This window comes from Leptidea sinapis, chromosome 8, assembly GCF_905404315.1.
Source record: "Leptidea sinapis chromosome 8, ilLepSina1.1, whole genome shotgun sequence".
NCBI lineage: Eukaryota > Metazoa > Arthropoda > Insecta > Lepidoptera > Pieridae > Leptidea > Leptidea sinapis.
Genome location: NC_066272.1, coordinates 6,003,518 through 6,026,133, shown reverse-complemented (window position 1 = coordinate 6,026,133; position 22,616 = coordinate 6,003,518). Strand labels below are relative to the sequence as shown.

The following is a 22,616-nucleotide window of genomic DNA, read 5'->3' as shown; positions in this document are numbered from 1 at the left end:
CGCCCGACCATATTTCTGTGAAAGGGCCGCGCATCAGTACGTCTCTCCCCTTACTTTTTTTTCTCATTCACACATAACACATCTAATTTTCTTTCATTCAGTAACTCATTAACTTCATCCAGTTTCTCTTTCATTCCTCCTCCCAGATACACCACGGCGAATCATTTCCAATTAAAAAGAATAATCGAAATCAATTGGCGTGATATTGAGCTATTCATTCATTCGTTGCCCAAGCACTTAATGCTAATTTAAAACTTTTATGGTTTTCTCATGGATGACATTGTCAGATGTGGACACACTGGAAAGCCCCAGCTTTCAAACAAAAGAAAATCATCAAAATCGGTTCACCCAGTCGAAAGTTTGGAGGTAACAATCATAATTAAACAGTTTAAGTGAGAACCTTCTCCATTTTTGAAGTCGGTTAAAAACACAAAGGATTCTAATTGCTAGATAATCAACTGGATATTGTATTTACGGTGCTTTACTTTAACGTCAAGTACATAGCAGATTCACGAACTTCACGGAGTCTCTCTTTAAAAAGGATCTCTTTGACGACCCTGTTAAAACTAAAACAAAAATTTACATTCATTAGATTACGCTCTGTTTTTCAAGTCATCAGTTTGATATGGATAATTATGTGATATAGTAAATTGATTTGATAACAAAAAAATTTAAAAAATGCAATAACGACGATATTAAGACATTCCATATATGTCCCCTGTCTGCAGCATAAGGATGCAGTCAATGTCTGCGGCATCACCCTACATTAACAGGTCATATGACATGATGCTGTAAATTTAACTATAGTAAACTATAGTAGACTTTTCGGCGCGTTGCCCGATTTTGCCGCGTTGATGGACCCCACTCCTGTACATTCCAGAATTCAATGAGTGACCGTTTATCAACGTGTAACATTCTCTACACTTACAGCTGTCCGATATAGCGATTGCCGCTCACGAGTCAACGTATCAGTCTGGGCGATAGTGCAGATATCGCTTGTATGTGTGTCTGAAATTTATTAGGCTGGTCCTACATTGAAAAGGAAGTCGATCTGGCCAGCAGGCTCGACCTGACCAGACTAGACCAGACCATTCCATAGTCGGGGCTCCTACAATGCAGCTAGACAGGATCGGACAGACCAGTCAGAATCAATATCCACATTTCACTCACCAAAGCTTACATGCGACCAGTCGCACCAGTCTGGACTAGACAAAAAACAAACCTGTTTGGTTGTCGTCAGACCAGTTCAGACTTGTTCCCCCTCCCCGGAGCGAGCATCGGCTCCAGTGTAGGAGTGGACACGGCGCGTCAATGTTTGTGTTGTTCAGTCGCGATCAGACCCGCCCAGACCGTCTGGTCGGGAGAAATTCCGCTTCCAATATAGAATCAGCCTTACGCATTAGATATTGTATCTGTTTTTGCTACGAGAGCGAGTTACAAGAGTGGCATTGGGCTAGACACCCGAATCACTGAGCCGCACAATGCCAATTCATCTTCTTCATTGCTCAAATATTGTATACCTTAATCCACTGTATAGTAACACGGTTGACAATTCATTCCAAGGATTGGTGACAATCATAGTTGACAAAAATAGAACTTAAAAGATGTCCCTTCATAAAAGTATTTAAATTGGGTTGCAAATAATGTACATACCCATTGATATAATTTATGAAACACAATTTTTTTTAAATATGTGGCAACGAGCAAGAGACTTACGTAATGGGAAGTGGTGAGGCAACTGCCAATGGACATCTGCATCACCAGGAGTCTAGAAATGCGTTGCTGACCTTCAAGTTGGAAGTATGGTCTAAGCTTCCTATGTTCCCTAGGGCGTATTGATTTTAAAAAAGTGCATCGGGTTATTCTTTCCAGAGAGTGGCTGTGCAAGGCAAAAAGTTCATCGCAAAACGTTGGGTTGTAGAATGCCAGATCAGAGACAACTTGATCGTCGCTGTTTCGGGAGCACCGGCTAGAGCTGAGAACAGAGCTCCATGTGAGGCTGAGTTTGCGCCTTTAGTGGCTGATTTTTGGTTCACTCGATATATCAACTCTGAGTATGCTGATACAAGCTGTGACAGTTAGGACGCGTTTCCACCAGCAAGATAACTTCCGCGAGAAAAGTCCGAGAGTCTGTCTGACAGCAGCTTGCAAGTATAAACCCCGTCGCAAGTGCTGTCGCGACAGATTGTCAAGCGCTTCTTGTGAGTAGTTGCGAAGGCATGTCTGAACATATCTGCATGGACTTGCGACAGATCTCGCTGCTTATCGGTCTAGTTTCGTATATCTCGCAGCAAGTATCTCCCGCACGGCTTGTATTTTTGTTTAAATTGAAAATAATGAGTCAAAGACAAAGACGTGAATGGTCTCGTGATAAAACTATAAAGTAAAGGATTTTATGAGTGCAATCATTGTTTGTGGGATAACCGGTATGCGGATAATAAAAAACGAATTAAAAAAAGCTCTGTGCTTAATTCCATCGTAAAAGAACTCTCTACAACTGAGAATGAAATCCGAAAAATCGCAGGGTCGAAACGAGTCTTTCCTTCGGTGATATCGAATCTTCGTCTGTCTGGAATTAGTACGACATGTAAACAATATTGCAAGGATCTCATTCAAGACATCCGCAAGTTTGCTTGCAGGTGGATACGTGGCCTTAGAGAAGTGATCTTAAATGGAAAGGATACCACAACAGGTGATTAATTTTAAAACATCTCAATGCATATTGTGTCAGACTATTATGAATAAAAGTAAAATCACAAAAATATAGTTATTAGAAAACACAGTCGTACAATCTTTTTACTATTTTACCTCCTGAAATGTCTGGACTAAAACGCCGGAGCATTAATTCAAGTGCAACACGAAAAATGCATTAGTCTCGAGTGGCGTCCATTCATCATTGTCTTTACATTTTACTGGGTGCTATATTATAATGTCACCAATAAAATTGCGTCACCAACAGTGCTTAAACACAAATCCAAATATTGCTTTATATTGCGTTACATTATTTTAGAAAAAAAAATTAAAGTTGAATGGAATCGTCTGTGCTGATGTTAATATTATATTAAATAAATAGTAATAAGATACATTATTAATAATGTATAAGAAATGGGAATATGGTTTCGTGGACATAATTTTGATATATATATTGACGCCCTATATAGCCCAGTGGTGAGTGACACTGCCTACAGGTCCCAGGTTCGAATCCCGGTAGGTGCAAACATTTATATGATGAATATTGTTGTTTGTTTCCAAGTCATGGAGTTTTACATGTATTTATGTATGTTTAAGTAAGTTTATTGTATTAAATATATCGTTGTCTTGTACCCATAGCTACCCAGGCTATGCCTAGTTTGGGGCAAGATAGTTTATGTTAAAGTGTGTCAATATTATTACATTATTATATGTATTATTATTAGATAAAAAGTACCTAAGTTTTTGTAGAACCCGGAATTTATACGTGTCGCTAGTAATAAACACCTACAGACGTATGTAAAGCAGTTAGGAAAGGCGGTTTCATGAGGTGACCTGTTTGGTAGGAGATTTGAAGACTAAATAAGCATACATATTGCTAATGAATATATATATGTCGCAGGGAAATGATAATAACAGAGATTTGATCGGTTCCCTTAGTGATTTGATCAAATTACGGGGTATGTTTAAAGAACTACACGATTTTATCAGTTCTCTAAACAAATCTAGTGATTTGATCAAATGCCAGAATTGGTTCCGTGAAATGACAGTGAGTGACGTGACTAGAAGAACTTAGGATGTAAAAGCAAGCGAAGCGAACATCAGACTAGAGTTGTACCCCAACCCAGACAGGTTGGGTTATTCGCGTTTTATTTTTAAATAACATAGGCTTCTACTTGGCCTTTAGAGAATATTTATCTGTTTTGAGGTTAGGTTACATTAATTTGATTTTCAAGAGACTGGTGCCTTACCTTTTCATGGGAGTGAGGGAGTGAGCCAGGGGACAGAGGACATCTCCCTCTCTCCCCTTCCCCCTCATCCCCTCCACCTGCGACACGATACTAAATTTTTATCAAATTATGTCTAAGTCATACCAAATAAACCTTATAAATACCAAAGAAAATACTTTTTGCCAATTCACGGAACCAACTCTGGCATTTGGTCAAATCACTAGATTTGTTTCGAGAATTGGAAAAACCATGTTGTTATTTTAACATCCTCCGAGATTTGATCAAATCACTGTTTTTATCATATCCCTGCGACATATATATTCCATACCCGGCTGGTAAATACGTTTAAGCAAATAAACCAAAAACACTTTGTATAATATTAGTATCGATGTCCTGTTTTCAATTGGGTCTTCTTCTTCGCTTGGTCCTTTGTAGAATACATATGAAGAAAAAAAAATCATGTTTCACTTTTTAAAATTGTAGAACTCAGATACGCCGCTTTTTTAAGTAAAAAGCTTAGATAGCATACTAAAGCTTACATACAAGAGATGCTAATGAAAACAAAACTCTTGCCCCATTTTGGTAAGAATTAGAACTAAAGCTCACTGCAGCGCTTAAGCATTAGTTACCTCTGGCTAAACTATTTGAACAAGTTGCGCTGTAAAGCGCTTATATGGTATAATTTTCCCACAGCCAAAACGTCGTAAGCACCATTAGTATAATATCCAGCGATAACGTGTCTCATTCAACGTAGTGTAACAACATCGTAGAAACAGCAACTTTCATTAATTCAATGTTTATTTACATTTATTTGCCAGTTGCGATCGCGATTAATATTTAAGCGTGGTTTAAAGATAATAATGTTATGTTAAAGTCATTTTGACTTATTTTAAGGGCTGAAAACACTATAAGTGCTATACAAATCAACTCAAACCTCAGTCTCGTGCCAGATTTTGGCGAGACAACACGTCCTGAGGATGCCTCGTGTAGAGGTGAAACACGTGTCGAATTGTTTAAAGACAAATATTGGCGGAATTAACACTAAAGAAAACTCAAATCATTTGTATAATTATGGATTTCCGCAAAGTAACGCCTAACGCCTACATCAATTAATTTACTATAAGTGTTGCTCGAAATGTCGAGAATCCAAGGCTCTGTGAACGGCTATATCACTTGGCGTTGCGTAGGGACTTCAATGTGCTTCTTCTACCGAATTTATGACAGAGAATATTCCGATCAGTTAATTCCTGGACCCAAATTCCACTTTCGCACGACATAACACGTCAAAAAACATGATGTTATCCCCACCATCTGGATGTGTGGCGTTCCCTCACAGAACAGGTAAAAGACTCTTAAAACTGTTCTCCTCGTTCCCTTACATAATAGTGTTTAAATGCGGTCTAAATGTTAGCTAGAGAAATTACTGGGCAAATGAGACTTTACATCTTATGTCTCAAGGCGACAAGTACAATTGTAGGGCCTTCGAGTGTATTCTTTTGTAACTATATTTTAAGCTGTGACACAAATTTTTCTTTACCTTGCAAACAAACAGGCAATTTATTTTTATGTCAAGATTGATTTTTAACTCATATTGACAATTTGTTTCGAACATCGTAAATATCTGAGATCATTTCTACGTCCAGATAGACTGTGCCAGCTGTGAAAACTTCTGAAATAATGGAAGCTCTATTTCGAGCAATGCACGCACACTATCACAAAGTGACATACAAATCGCGAGTGTAAGACGTTGTCACATTACTGCTTCACGCAGAAACAGGCAAGTTATTTCTCTACTTTACGTATAAGAACATCATTGACTTTACCATATACTGTTCAATATGATTGACATGTCAGTATTTAATATAGTACTCGATCTTTTTACAATATTTGTTAGTAATTATAGTTATACTGACACACTTTATATGATTTTTATTTTCCACAAATTAAAGAAATCATGAACGAAACAGTATTAAACGTTTTTCAGATAATCAAAATTTAGTAACGTAAAATCCATAAATTGAAAAAGTATAATTTTAAAGATTTTACAACCCATATTTTGCTACTATATATATTTCCGATATTGATGTAATAATTCCTATTTTAATAACATAGAGTAGCGGCAGATCCTAAATAAGGGACGAGACGGGCAGGACGTTCAGCTGATGGTAATTGATATGCCCTGCCGATTACAATGCTGCTCAAGATTATTGAAAATAAAAATAAAAAAAAGTTAAAAATTCTGAGAGGCACTACAACTGCGCTCGTCACGCATCATACTTTAAGACTCTTATTAAGCTACTAAATCAAATCAAATCAAAATCAGTTTATTCACGCAGGGCACGGAAATGACACTTATGAATGTCAAAAAAAAGTATATTTTCTTATTGAATCTACCACTAATTCGTAAAGAGTTGAGCTAATGAGAAGAAGTAGCAAGAAGAAAGAATTGCCACTCTTTTATATCAATATTTACATTTACATCGATTTACAAATCATTTCAATTACAATGTAAAATGTAAAATGATGCAACAAACACACTCAAACGTTTAATAGTCAATGTCTAGGGAATAATTAAATAGTAATATTATTATTAGAACATAATTTCTAATATAAAAAATGTGTTTTTCTGCATTCATAAATTAAAGAAGATATAAGAAAAAAATACATTAAAATGCGAATAATTTATTTATACATATCACTTAATTTTAATCATACATTTATTGTCAAAGTCAAAGTAATGTAGGAATTGAATTTAAATCACAAACAACTATTAATAGTGATATATATGCTTAGGGTTAATAAGTTATATTAATAATATTTTATTACATTTACAACTTACACTATTACAAGATTACAATGTTTGGCATCATAAAAAGTGTTAGATAGGAAGTAAGTAATTTATTTAGGACCCTATCTAAAGAGAAACGTTTTAAACACACTTTAATGACTACAATTCTTTGAGGACAGCTTACTCGACATTATCCGCTTGAAAAAATTAAAAAGTAATTAACATTTATATAGCTTCTGTTTTTTTGTAGCAAATAAATTTACTCGTGGATGTCAAGGCTCCGATCAAAAGGATTTTTTTTAGAATTCATACATTTAATAATAGTTATATTTCAATAATATTCGTTTAAGGGTAAGTTTCTTTAAGCGCGGGAGATCACTTTATTTCGTGGGGTTTAATTGAGACTTATTTGTTTTTTTTCTTGTTATGTGGTTTAGTTCTTTCATCAGTAGGCATCGTTATGCTCGCTTTACTGTCATTGCTTGTCGTAGATCAGATATTTACTTTCATAAAATATGGTCGAGGAAGTGGTCTTGTAGTGGATGGATTATTCTGGAGATATAGATATATAGACAACTTTGTTTCTTGTTGAATGTAAAGTTGTTTATGTAGTCGTATTTATAGTTTTATACTTTTCATCGAAATATTGATATAGTGCTTACATTAAACCTCTATTCAGTAAAGGTATGTTTGGATTCATTGTACTGTACTCAACAACTATAGTGGTTTGTGGTTGTTATAGAATAGATCCGATGAGACGGAGCCAATTGGTATGATAGGAAGACCTGTTTCTTTATAATCTTTACTAAATTTAATAAATATCTCATAACTTAAACTATTCACAACTATAAAGGGCTAAATAGATATTTAATTATATAGGTCTATAGTATCTAATTAGTGTTGTGAATACAGCGTGTATTTGGATGAGATGCTGCGTGATGTATTGTGATGGAGAAGCTCTGGCTCTAGCTGGCAGGTTCTTCGCACGCTGCCACGCCGCTCCAGACACCATGGGCCCATCCCGGTTAAGATTCACATCTATTTCTGTAGAAAAAAGAGAATTCTGAGATTTTTTTTGATTAACGTGAGAGTTACACTTTTAAATGATTAAAACGCGTGTAATTATAACTGTATTTTTACATTAGATTTTTGCGTTAAAGTTATATTTTTATTATTATTTTAGTTAACCCCTTCCAGATCTCGTTTTCAGGGGGACTGCAGATGAAATGAGTCAAAGATAGTATTTGTCATAGTTGTCATTATGAAGTTTAGTGCCATTTATGCTATGGTATATGGTATTGCTATAGACAAAGGGATTTTTGGCAAAATTTTCTTACTGTGTCCTGCGTATAAAATATGGATGATTTTTCTTCCTTGGTTACATTATGTGTGTGTAGCAGTACATACCCGTTACTGCTTTAGTTTTTTGTACCATTTTAGGTTGAGTAGCCTCTAGTATGATGTAGGTACATAATAGCTTCAAGGGTAAATGTATACACTTTTATAATAAGGTCCCAGCCACTGTTCAGGCATTATCTATAAATAAATTTAAATAATTTTATTAAAAATGGCTCTGCCGTAAATCCTATTACTACACAGCTGAATACCTAAGTGATCCGACAGCCTGGTACTAGATTATGATTATTTTATAGCAAAAGTAATGACAGTACAACATTGTATATTATTATTAAAAAGAGCGGAAAACAAATAATACTGAGAGAGTTTCTTGCGCCGTTTCTTCTCTCTCAGAGCGCCATTTGTTTCCGAAGCGGTAGTAGTATCTAGTATATTAGAATTGATATCAAAAAGAATTCTAAAGGAATTACTTTGCCTTTTTTGACTTTTTTATATAAGGGGGAAAGGAGCAATAGGCTCACGTCATATGAAGTGGAGAGACAACTGCCCATGGACATTCGCAACACGAGGAGTCAAGAGATGCATTGCTGGCCTATAATTTGGAAGTATGCTCCAATCTTGAAGGTCCCTAAGTCGTATCATTTCAGGAAAACATTTTCTTGCAAAACACGCGGTTGTTATGTCCGGTGGTGGAATTCTGATTAGGGTTCTGCTTGGGATTCTTGAAAAACCCAAAATTTAAAAGCAATTTCATTACGACATAAAATGAGCCATACAAATGTTAACATTCTAACTAAAACACGATACTGCTCGCACATTACACACCTGGTACACCAGGTACACACCTGACTGGCATCCTGTGGAAATTCTTCCCACGGGTAAAGATCTATATATTTAAGACAAAATAAAAAAAACTCACAAAAAAGAGTTCTTAAATATACAAATTTAATTTGTATCAAAATTTATAAACCCGCGCCTATCAGGTTCCGTCCGGGCGCTCTTAACAACTGAGCCAACCATCCAAATGACGCATCGACCGTAAATCTTGGTATGTCTTTATCAACTCTCAGGTTGTGGCTCAGGAATTCTTAAGTCTTTCATTAGCCCTGAACACAACTTAAAATATATTTTACAGCTATATAGCATAACAAAAAAATAATCCAGCGATATAAAAAGTACAAATATCAATTCACTTTTGGTTATAATAAAGCTGGATAGATAGCCGTGGAACAAAATATAACAAACTACTTTGCTATAAGCGTTTTCAGTTTTCTGTTTAAGATTCATAGCATCACTTACTATGTAAGCTGACTTGGCTCTCCGTCTTTCCCAGCGCGTTAACGGCGGCACACACGTAAGTCCCGAAATCGCCGATCGCTAGAGACTTTATAGTCAAGTTCATCCATAAAGAATATTCGTTGACTGCACGTTCCGTTATACGAAACTTTGGATTTTCGAGTAGCTTGTCGCTTACTAGAGCTGCAAATTTAAAACAATATTAGCCTTACTTAAATTATGTTTCTAAATGTAATTGAGTTAATTTCTGATTAGACATCCAAAATATACCAGAAATATTGACACTTTTAAGCTAGGCATTGATATAAAAAGTTATATTTTTTATACCAATACGGGACGAGACAAGCAGGACGTTCAACTGATAATACGCCCTGCCCATTACAAAGAAGTGCAGCTCAGGATTCTTGAAAAAACCCAAAAATTCTGAGTGGCACTACTATTGCGCTCGACACCTTGAGACATGAGACGTTAAGTCTCATTTGCCCAGTAATTTCACTATCTACGGCGTCCTTCAGACCGAAACATAGTAATGATACACATTACTGTTTCACGACAGAAATAGGCGCCGTTGTGGTACCTATAATCTAGCCGGCATCCTTCGCAAAGGAGCCTCCCACTGGTGGGATAAATACTTATAAACATCAATGGCTTGGGAACAAATATCCATAGCCATCATATAAATGTTTGCAGCTACCGAGATTCGAACCCGGGGACCTCTAGCTCAGTAGGTAGGGTCACTGTCCCCTGGGCTATATGAGTTGTCAGTAATCAGTCGCTAGATCTATATTTTATAATATTCATCAATAACTTAATATTAATTATTTAAAGTAAATAAAATGAAAAAATTCACAATATAAAAATATCTACAGTTACTTGACTACTTGAAACCTTCCCCCTGATTGTTAATGCTTTTAGGTTACGATTCTTAACATTGTTTATACATAAAAAGAAACTTTACGAGATTGTCGAAAATAACCTCTAAAACACTTATTGTCTGAAACTCCAAGTACTCAAAGTAACTTTGTAAAAAGTGAAAAGCAATTTTATGAAGAAGTATCCCAGATAAGATTTAATTTGTCTCGTATGAACTCCGATCTACGGTTCGTATTAATGTGATCAGAATGTCAAAGTTCTCGATGGAACAGACATTAGTCTTCAGTAATTTGTCTCTCGATTGTCTGGCCGTATTCCAACTTGTCGATTATGTAATGTTAATCTACCTCATATTACGTGACTTATAGAGTACATCTTCGAGTAACAACTGTGAAGGTATTTATGTCCTTTATAATTATATAAGATTGTTGATAGGATCGGCGAATTAATAAAACGATAATGTGTTGCTCTGAAATAATAATAGAAACGACATTAATGTTAATTCTTTAAATACGCCAAGTCCTTATTAATTAATTTTGATTGTTTCATATTTCAATTCCAATCTTTTCATATAATCTATTTTACCTGTAACCTAAAATAATACCTGTAACCTAAAGTAATATTGTAAAGTGTGATAAAACTTTAAAACACAGATTAGAAACAAGTCACTGACATTGAGAACACATTCATAAATGCTTTGACAGTCCTTTAGGGAGCGCGGTAAAATTCACATTGAAGGTAACTATGAAAATAGGAATGTATTTTCTTTACAATTATATCAAATATAACATTGTGCTACGTTTTTGCATATCATACAGAATATTTTTACTTTTTTAATTATAAGTTTTTTTATTGTTTAAATTATAAGTTAAGCGGTAAGTTCAATATATCGTCAAGATAATTAAAGTTTATGACTATGAGTTACTGATGTGTTTTAGTTTTTTAAAACGATAAGGCATTATTTATGGTTCCATACCCGAATCTATAACCAACGGGATTTACAAACCTGTGATCCATTCGTCTTTGTGAGAAGGGAATGAATAGAATGGAAAAATGTATCTCGTAAACTGCATTAATTAAATAGTTGAAATTTTGAAAATTTTAAAACATTTTGAAAATTAGAATCAAAGATGTTAAACACTGTTCTTTTGCAAAAGAATTCGAAAAGAATATCGTATTATATCTAGTAAGTTGGTTCGAATATAACAACCAGTAGAGTTTGAAATATACTTATTAATATAATTTATTGTAATTAAATTGAATTCGATTCCAACAACTATTGTTATTTGTTCCATACTTTACTTTTAAACCTCTGCTTCTCTCTAGTCTATTTACTAATAAAGCATTAATGTTGCTAGAGTAAATTTTCGAGACTATTTGAACTGTTACCATCACATTTCAGCATCTGTACAGTTCTTATATTTATTGTCACATCATAAATTATAATAAATGAATTATACATGAACCATACAAGCAGGATAAAAATAAATTCAATTTTTTTTAAATATATTTTGCTTGCGAATCAACCTGTCTTTACTATCTGCAACTCAATTACCAACAATTTAACTCCGGGATCGTCTGACTTGGAATAATATTCTAAGTTTATTTATTGGTCTTTATAGACTGTGACAGCTCTGAAAATGTCAAAAAAATTGAGGTTCACAATCAACCTATATTTCAAGCAATGTCCCCTACACTAAAGCAATATCCCCGGGCTGATATCATCAGTTGTCTAGCAGCAAGAGGTTTTAACTATAAAGTATCGAAGATAACATTATTATACTGTTTAAAAACATACCATCTTCACGGTACCAGGAGTTCATTGCCTTTGGAGATGCTTCTATGTAGCACTGCAGCTCAACTTCACTGCCGAGTGGTGCACCTACCAGTTGCAGGGCCGCTTTCACTTGAGGTATAACTATTAGAAGAAAAACAACATTTGGGTTTGACAAAACTATATTACTTTTGTTTTCTGGATATACCAGGTATTTAGTAATAACCTATTAGCATACGCTCTACGACGGGCTAGTAGCTTCGACTTTATAGATCTATGTACTGAGATTTTTAAGGAGTTAATTTTGAGGAGTCCTTCATTGACAGATAGTTTATTTATTAAATAGAGGCCAGTGGTATAATATATGCTTATATTTGGTACAAATGAAGAGATAATCGTCTTAATGTCCCTATTGTCTATTATGACTTATATATTATGACAAGCTGCTGTTATACCATTATTTTTGCTGAATACATCCTAATTTAGTGTTCAAAGCTACAAGTGCTGACCCAGCCTAGCGAAACTCTCTAAGAAAAAAGCAATTCACTCGATTGTATGAAACGTGCAGTCATTGATAGATTCACAGATGACGGCTATAATCTTGTAAAAAACGAAGATAGCTGAAAGCCACTACGTTGCAACTGTTCGCCTTAATTCTTAGCCGAATTATATTTCGTCGCCATACTGTAATTACTACTATTTCAAACTTATGTCAAATGACTGCACGTTTCATACTAAATAAAATTTTCAACTTTTACTCAGGCAGTCCCGTAATACGAGGTGGGAACCTCGTATTACGTAGTATTTTCATTCTCTTTCTGACCCGGTTAGCGTTGTTTGAAATTGTTGCTGTAAGAGTTGTTATGTGTAATGAAATGTCATTGAGTAAATTATTTGTATTGCGAATATATATAGGTATTTCTTAGTCCAAAAATATAGTTTAGGGATAAATAATCACCTAAATCTTAGATCATATATACGTCTAGATAGAGGTGAAAACGTCGAAAAAAATTGAGTGTCAACCTCTATTTTGAGCAGTTCACGCTTACTAACACAAAGTATCATACAAAATGCGAGTGTAAGACGCAGCTTGTCACGCCCATTAAACTGATATTCCTCGCCTGTTATTATCGGTAGTCTAACAGTAACAGACTCTATCTACACGTATAAATTATCTAAGACCAACACGTCATATACTAAAACCTTCTCCGAAACACGCTGCATCTTATGTTATAAATCATGTATAAGTATTATTCCGACCGGTACAGTAAGTACTTAATAACCGAACAAAAAAGCCGGCTCTCCATAGTATACTTAGTCTGGCCATATATACTGTTACATTTAAAAATAAACAAAATATTACATTTGAATTTGGAAACTGTCAAATTTTATATTCATCATTGACTTCTCATTTTGGCGCCAATACATTGTACATTAAGTTGCGACATTAAAATGTAGTGCACTGATAAAGAGCACCAAATCGCCGTGATTGCATTACACTAAGTAGGTATGGAGCCAAATGCAATTCTTAAAATTCTCCATACGCTTGGTATTATTAAAATGTTTGTGTAACGGGCTATTAACAGGTACAATGAGATCTCCCCTGTTTGTGACAGAAAAAGATCTGGCCGTCCACGTAGTTTTCGTACGAAAAACGAAGGTGGTCAAAGCAGTAAGGGAAAGAATTCGAAAAAATCCTGTCCGAAAACAAAAGATTTTATCTCGGGAGATGAAGATAGCACCTAGAACTATGTAGCGTATTTTAAAAGATGACTTAGGATTTACAGGCTTTAACTGGTCATTTTTAACTGACAATTTAAAAAATAATAGGGTGATAAAATCGAAACAACCACGTCAGTGATGGCTCGGTGGGGTATTTGTTATGAAGGAGTGACTGAGCCATAATTTTGTGGAAAAGGTATCAAAACATCAGCAAAAGTGTATCAAGATACCATTCTTGAGCACATAAGTAGTGAAGCCCCTTAACAACACCATGTTCAATAACCAAGAATGGTCCTTCCAGCAAGACTCGGCGCCGGGTCATACAGCTCGGTCTACGCAGTCTTGGTTGGATTGTAATTTATGGTCAGTCTTAAAGAGTACGGCTTGCTCTAAATGCCATGATCATTTGGAGTCCCTAAAACAATCCGTACGATTGGCAGTAAAGAATTTTCCCATGGAAAGACTGCGTGCTTCTAATGACAACTGGCCTCAACGTTTAAAGGACTGTATTGCAGCCAATGGAGACTACTTCGAATAGGCTTTTTGTTTTTTAAATTGATTTATATTTATGTATTGAACTAACACACTGTAAAAGTAATAAATGTCATTTGCAATTGAATTTTTTTTCAATGTTTCAGTATTTATGGCAAGACTAGGTATATATTCTGTTATTTACGATACATTAGAAAAGCCTTCGTGTGTTGGCTATAGGTTCTATTTGTGTGTATCATCGCTTTTAGGTGGCCACCGCTAGCCTTTGAGGATATGTCCGCGCTTGTTTGAATGTACACACGTTAGGATTTTTTGAGAATCTAGTGGATTTGGGTTTCAATCACTATAAAAGCAACGCCGGTTGTCTTTTACGAAGATAAAAAGTAGTTCAATGGGGCTTTCACAAATGTATCAAACGCGCCATATTTTTGTTGAAGACTTTGCTTCCTGATAAATGTAAACTGTAAATAAACTTGTTTCCTGGTTCTGGATGGTGATATAATAAATGAATATCTTGTATCTTTAAACGAGCAATTCTTGTACGTGTACATTATTACCTACCCCTTCATTGGTTGTTGATCACACTAATAACATTTACCAGTGGGGGGCTCCTTTGCACAGGATGCCGGCTAGATTATGGGTACCACAACGGCTCCTATTTCTACCGTGCAGCAGTAATATGTAAGCATTACTGTGTTTCGGTCTGAAGGGCGCCGTAGCTAGTGAAATTACTGGGCAAATGAGACTTAACTTGCGAGCGCAATTGTAGTGCCACTCAGAATTTTTAGGGTTTTTCAAGAATCTTGAGCGGCACTGCATTGTAATGGGCAGGGCGTATCAATTACCATCATACCTACCTGTTATAAAACACAGTCCTCCGCCGTGGCTGTCTGTCTGTCTGCTCGTGATAAACTCAAAAACTACTACACCGATTTTCAATTGTTTTCACCAATGGATAGCGTGATTCTCGAGGATGGTTTTAGTATATAATTTGTTAAGTTTTTGTAGACATTTTTGGATACATTAACGGTCTTTGTTAGTGTTGGAAAAAATAAGCTGTCTGGGAGCTTTCAACAAAAACTCTGTATAAATCATTGGGGATATTACAAATTAATGTATAGTGAAATTGTTTATCTTATATAGATCTGCCAAATAGTTCGCACTGGCATATGTCTATCTCTTAAGGATACTTTATGCATTTTAATACTTTGAAAAATTGGCAATAATAATACTAATTAAATTTTATTTCCGAGTAACTACAGACTCAAAATCATGTTAGTTAGACTTAAAAACTACGTTAGTACTAAAGCATAATCTTAACTAACTCCTTATTACTATTATTTGAGTCACTATAAATAAATCACATCAATGATAAAGCGGTAATAAATACGATATTAATACTTATTATTTTTTATTTCTACAAATAATAAAATCATTCAAATATATCTTTTTGTTTGAGCAGAGTCTGTCGGATCAGCTAGTATTTTATATATTGCTTAACTGGAAATATAGCGACTAAAGCAACACTGACTAATTTATTCATACAGTCATTACTGTATGACTGTATGAATAATTTATATTGAATAGAAAAATTGTGAACGAAACTGAACAAAGATTATCTTTCTAATCTAACAACAAACCTCTCTCTTATTGTATTTACAGTAAAAGCGAAGTGTATTTCAATTATGATATTCTAGAACCAAAATATCTTTGTTATTTTTATCAACTGACATTGCTGCAAAATGGCAATAGCTCACTATAGACTATATGAGTCCGTATTTACTATTGTATATGAGATAGTAGGCTAGCTATTTTCATAGACCTTCTTTTTTTAATGCCAGTTAGTCTGAATAGCTTGAGCCTTTAAGTTTAAATTACTCTCAAGTAGAATTTTTCTACGTTTACGAAAAATACGTTCAATAGAGGGACCGTCATAGCGATAAAAATGTAACAATGTCATAAAAAAAAACGCAAAATCAAAAATTTTGTTCGTTGCTAACAATAATAATCTATCTAATCAATAATAATCTAGCCACTTCACTTCCAATACAAATTTAATTTACATACCAAACCCTAACCCGAATATCTCGCGGTACCCCTCAGCACTTTGGCTACCTCACCAACCGTTCGAAAATCTTGGTAGTTTTATTCAACTCTCGAGTAATTTTTCTAGAGGGTGTATTCCCAGTTTGAATTACGCATTGTCTATAAATTTTGGTATGTAAAATAAAAAAATAAATTTATTTGTCTAATTACGGAAGCGAGGGTATTATTTAAAAATTACGAACTTACGCTTTCAGCTTTAAACTTCAATAACTATGACAATTTTTGGTCTTTTGGTACAGAGTAGTGAGTCTGCGAGTAGTTTGTATATAACAGAATCTATGAGTGTTGTCGAATTGCTTCATTAACAAAAATCTACGTGGTTTAGACCACTTATACCCGCTCTTAATTAATAAACAAGTTGAGACTAGAGCACCATACAAGTAATAGAACACTATTGAAACTCAGAGGTCTCCTTGAAATTAATACAAACACAAAGTTGGTACAAACAAAAAGATCGACGACGCGGACGGCGCGGCGTAATTAATTTAACTTGGACAGTGATCAGCTTCGGTGGCGTGCGGCACTCCATAGTTTTGTGTTCCCAAGATTGCTTAGCGGTCGTGTAAATCGTGTGTATGAGTGCGTGCGTCGATTCGGTTGCTCTTTTTTTATTTTATTGAAAAGGAGGACAAACGAGCGTACGGGTCACCTGGTGTTAAGTGATCACCGCCACCCACATTCTCTTGCAACACCAGAATAATCCAAGGAGCGTTGCCGGCATTTAAGGAAGGTGTATGCGCTTTTCTTGAAGGTACCCATTTCGTATTGTCCCGGACCGCACAAAGAAGCTCATTCCACAGCTTTGTAGAATATAGAAGTGGAAGAAAGCTCCTTGAAATCCGTACTGTGGAGGACCGCCACACATCCAGATGGTGGGGATGATATCCTAACTTGTGGCGTGTCGTGCGAAGGTGGAATTCGGCGGCAGGAATCAGGTTAAACAGCTCTTCGGAACACTTCCCGTGATAAATGCGGTAGAAGACACACAATGAAGCGACGTCTCTTATAATGAAGTTAACGTACTGTTCTATGTTATGTGCCACTGTACTACTCTTTATTAATATTAAATTACACATAAATCTGTCACGAGTTTAGACTAGGGTGACTTACAATGCACTTGCACGTGATATCGGCGACTGACGGTGGGCGGTACGCCATTGCTAGCTATACAGTAGTAAGCACCCATGTCGCTACGTTGCACGTAAGATAACTCCAAACTCTCGCCTTTGTGTGTTTGAACCACTGTAAAAGAAAACTATGTTATAATTATTATAGTCGACAAAGAAGTTAATTAAAGTTATCAGTTCCAGGACGTGGCTGCCAGTGTCAGACAGACTAGCTATGTCCGCGGCTTACGGCCGTTTTCAATAACCTTAGTTTAACTTACGTAAACATTGCTGTCACCGTTTAATGACAAGATCTTATCTATCCATAGTTATACATAGGTTATTGAAAACGGCCGTTAGTCTACATGGAACTCCACGTTGCGTCAAATGTGAAATGTTGGATTATATACGCTAACAAACAACAAACAAAAAAGAGAGAAAATAATTCTAAAAAACTAGAATTTATGAAGGATGCGGGGCTTGAACCCGCGAAGTATCTTAAGCAAAGCTTACATCTTCAGTCAATAACACTGATTGTGATTTTTAGTAAAGAAAGAGAATACTTTCTTCTCTCTCTCTGAATACGAGTAAAATGTTGGTGATTACTTTGTTTATGCTCTTATTCGAGGAAACTCTACTTTCAATTCTCCTCTCTACAAGTAACCTTAACTTCTTTTTGTGATACTGGCGTTGCATAAGCATGCTAATAACTCTCTACGTAAACAACCATATCTTTCAAATGAGGGGAAAACTTATTGTTATTATATTTGTTATTCAGCCAATGAGAACGAGCGACGAGACCGCGATCTCAAGTCCTGGTTGGTTAACAATTATTTTTCTTGTGTAATAATTAAGTTAACAATATATTAATTCCGCCATTCACTGGGTGAATTTAAAAGGAAATAAATTAATGAAGGAACGTTGAAATTCGAAAAATAAGTAGCCATAAACCATTTAAAATAAATTTCGCATCGAACGGTGGTAGTTTCATGTCGATACGATCAGTGGTTTAGGCGTGATTGAGCCTCAAACAAAGACCATTTTCACTATACAGGATGTCCCAAAGTTATGGGACATGAAGGGAACGTACCTCAAATATCGAAGATAAGCTATTTTACTGAAAGAAGACTTTATGTTATTTTTAAAAGTTAGTACTTCAACATTAAAAGAATTTCTAAAAATTACTTGCCTCGTCTGGGAATCAAACCGACTGAAATGTAAAAAAAAACACCTCTACTTTTATGATGCCAATCGAAAGAATGGCCAAAAACTAATAACTCTTCTTAAATAACGTAGTATTTTAAAAGAAAGGAACAATGTAAAATGAATGTTTTCCTACTTGGATTGGTACGAATCGACCGATTAGATGGCCGGCCAGATCCCCGGACCTTACACCATTAGATTTCTTCTTTTGGGGTTACGTGAAAGATATGCTATACAAAAAGCGATACGAGAACGTGGACGAGTTACAAACAGAATTGTGCCATATCATATCGAGTATTCACAATAAAATGATAAGAAAATCAACAGGCAGCGGACTCATTAAAAGATTGGCGATTTGCGTAAGACAAGAGATATCACATTTTGAGCATGTAATTAATTAATTTACAAATAATACCCACTTAATTGACTACTTTCTTTAAAATACTATGTTACTTAAGAAGAGTGATTAGTTTTTGGCCAATCTTTCGATTGGCATCATAAGAGTAGGGGTGTTTTTTTTTACATTTAAGTCGGTTCGATTCCCAGACGAGACAAGTAATTTTTAGAAAATCTTTGAATGCAGAATTACTAACTTTTAAAAATAACATAAAGTCTTCTTTCAGTAAAATAGCCTATCTTCGATATTTAAGTTATGGGACATGAAGGGAAAGTACCTTAAATAAAAAAGATTATTTGAAAAGCTAAGCGTGTATTATCAGGACAATTCGCTTTGATATTATTCGGAAAAACAGTTTTTTATAATACTGATTTATTTATTGAAGGCTCACCAACAATGGCCTGTTAAATCTGGTAAAAATAAAAGTGTCAACCCTTTTAAGTATTCAGTTTGGACTTACAGGTCAATATAACGAAAATATGATAAAAGCTTTTTCATGTTTAATAACAGTGGGTATCCTTGATCACCTGACGTACATTCAGCTTTCGAAATCAATTATGCTTTGTGACCAGATTTATATTTACTTTTTAGAACGGTACGTTAGCGAAATCTTCACTTTACTAATAATAGGCACCGATGACTCTCACCAAGGAACCCTAATTTCCATCCTCCTTTCACGTACCAATACCAAAAGACAAGAGTCGATAATTTTTGAAACCAAAAAAATAATAGTAGGATGAAACCCATTGGCAAAGGAAGATAATATAATAAAAGTTAAAAAGAAAAATATATTACGGGCTATCTGAGGTCGGGAAATGGAAAAAGGGGGGTGTTTAAGGGTAACAAACGGTTCATTAAAACTACAAGTCCTATGGAAAAAAGTTAAGATCCTCAGATTGCCCGTAATTTATTTTTCCTTCCATTTTTGTTATGGTCTCTTCCGTTTTATTAGGTTACATCCTACAATTATAAATTTTTTCACTTTTTATCATTTTCAAAGGCTTCAGAACTGGTCTTCAATATGTTATTCAGTTATCGAATTCCCATGTACGTTTATTTCACGCTTTACGATTATAACGTCGACAACACTCTTGTGATTCTTAATGCGACAAATGCTTTTTTTATGAAAATAAGGGACGCGACGAGCAGGACGTTTAGCTTTTGGTAGTTTATACGCCCTTCCAATAACAATGCAGTGCCGCTCAGAATTATTGAAAAACTCAAAAATTCTGAGGGGAACTACAACTTCGCTCGTCACCTTGAGACATAAGTTGGCACGTCTCATTTGCCCAGTAATTTCATTAGCTGCGGCGCCCTTCAGACTGAAACACAGAAATGCTTACACATTACTGCTTCACGGCAAAAATAGCCGCCATTGTGGTCACCCATAATCTAGCCGGCATCCGGTGCAAAGGAGCCTCCCACGTGCTTTTAATTGCATCATTTATTACGAACAAAATTTTCCTCAGATTAGTAAGTATTTCGTGTAAAGGTGTGCAGTGTGGGTAAGATTCGTAAGCTGGAGATAATTTTCCAAGCGCGAATATCTATATTTATAACAAGCCTAAAATTTATTGAAGTAGGCGTTACTTTGCTCAAATCCATAATTATACAAATGATTTGAGTTTTTTTTAGTGTTAATTCCGCCAATATTTGTCTTTAAACAATTCGACACGTGTTTCGCCTCTACACGAGGCATTCTCAGGACGTGTTGTCTCGAAAAAATCTACTCTAAAAAGGAGTCTCGTGCCAGATTTTGGCGATTTAGCGTAACACGTGTCGAATTGTTTAAAGACAAATATTGGCGGAATTAACACTAAAGAAAACTCAAATCATTTATATAAGCCTAATATTAATAACATATTTGTCCAGAACGATAAGTGTTAGCGGTGTTATTTGGTAAGTAAAGAAATTATATAAAGTATTACGGTTTTAAAAATAAAATTTTTTTTTGACCTGAAAAATTCAAACTTTGCTTTTTGTAAGGTGAAATATATTAATTTACCCATTTTATACATTTCTGTCATCTCACGGAAAGGTCATTAATTTTTTTGCGGTAGAAATTTACGGAGCTGGACTTAATAAATGTTGTGAAGGCATTTTGTATTGTATCTTGAGAAGAAAATTTATTACCACGTAAGAAATTCATAAAAAATTGTGATACCCGTCTTGAAGTAATTTTATATAACTTTGCGGCATATATCGAATATCTTCAGTTATAAAAATTAATTTAAAGTAATGAATTTTTGCAAAATATAGCCTTATAATTTGAACTATATCTCACTTCAAGACTCTTTGAAAATAAATTCTTTTAGTTTGAGTTTATCTAAGTTGAATATCAAGGGAGACTAAAAAAGGTTAAAGGTTCGTATTTCTGGAGGTTGCGACTTACGAAGTTTTAAGTTCAGCAGGTTTGTAAGTAATTATTAGACAGGCAAAGGTTTTTATTGATTTTAGTTATAGAAGGTGAGGTTATATTATATTGACAAGCGAGTCATTTTAATTCTATAGGTAACAGGTAATAGGTAACCAACAGAACATTTTTCAATATGATGTAGTGAAATTACAGGGCAAATGAGACCTATCATCTTATGTCTCAAGGTGACGAGCGCAACTATAGTACCGCTTTTTAATTTATGGGTTTTTCCAGAATCCTGTGCGGCATTGAATTGTAATGGGCAGGGCATATCAATTACCATCAGCTGAACTTCCTGATCGTCTCGTCCTTTATTGCCATAAAAAAACCAGTTGTGATAATGACGAACCTAATGTGACTTATAGAAGTAACAAGGTACGTGTAACAGAACGAATTAACTCTTATAGTGTATACATAAAATAGTATTGCATACATTTTTTTTATATGAAAATATGGGCCGAGACGAGCAGGACGTTCGACGACGATGGTAATTGATATGCCCTGCCCATTAAAATGCAGTGCCGCTCAGGATTCTTGAAAAGCTCAAAAATTCTGAGCGGCAGTACAATTGTGCTCGTTACCTTAAGACATAAGATGTTAGGTCTCATTTGCCCTGTAATTTCACTAGCTACGGCACCCTTCAGACCGAAACACAGTAATGTTAACACATTATTGCTTCACGGCAGAAATAGGCGCATGTTGTGGTACCCATAATCTGGCCGGCATCCTGTGCAAAGGAGCCTCCCTCTGGTAAATATAAGTATCCATAATATAGTATTGTAGGAGTATAAAACCAAAGAACAAAAAAAGTGAAGCGTAAAATTTTACCGTTGAACATCCACAATTCTAAATCTCATTCCAGAGTAAAATCTTTTATTATTCGAACACAGTTCATTTAACGTGGCATAAAGTGAATTTGTAGAACAAGGTATTTTTAAAAACGACTAAAAGAGTTATGGATTTACAAAGAAGAAATTACTGGGTTCTAAGAAGTTTTGTTAAGTAAATTTCTTTGAAAATCTCGACTTGAGAGCTCTTTTCGAGCGGATAGACGATTCATCAATTAATTGAATAAAGTCGACGTATTTAAAGGAGTAAAAAGGAGTTTCAATAAAAATAAAAGCAAGACTTCCCTTATATAAAGTATGCAGAATATATATTTTTTTA

The 22,616-nt window shown here is 35.1% G+C and overlaps 1 protein-coding gene across 1 annotated transcript in view; it reads right to left on the bottom strand.

Moving 5' to 3' along the window:
- Positions 1–6,718: 6,718 nt before the first annotated feature.
- Positions 6,719–22,616, bottom strand: part of LOC126965796 (lachesin-like) — a 127,755-nt gene continuing 111,857 nt past the window's right edge. Inside the window, exons 6-9 of the mRNA XM_050809567.1 lie at positions 17,438–17,569; positions 12,032–12,151; positions 9,364–9,543; positions 6,719–7,752 (exon numbers count right to left, since the gene is read on the bottom strand). Coding sequence (XP_050665524.1) covers positions 7,580–7,752; positions 9,364–9,543; positions 12,032–12,151; positions 17,438–17,569 — 605 coding nt within the window. The 3' untranslated portion in view covers positions 6,719–7,579. The remainder of the gene's footprint in view (positions 7,753–9,363; positions 9,544–12,031; positions 12,152–17,437; positions 17,570–22,616) is intronic.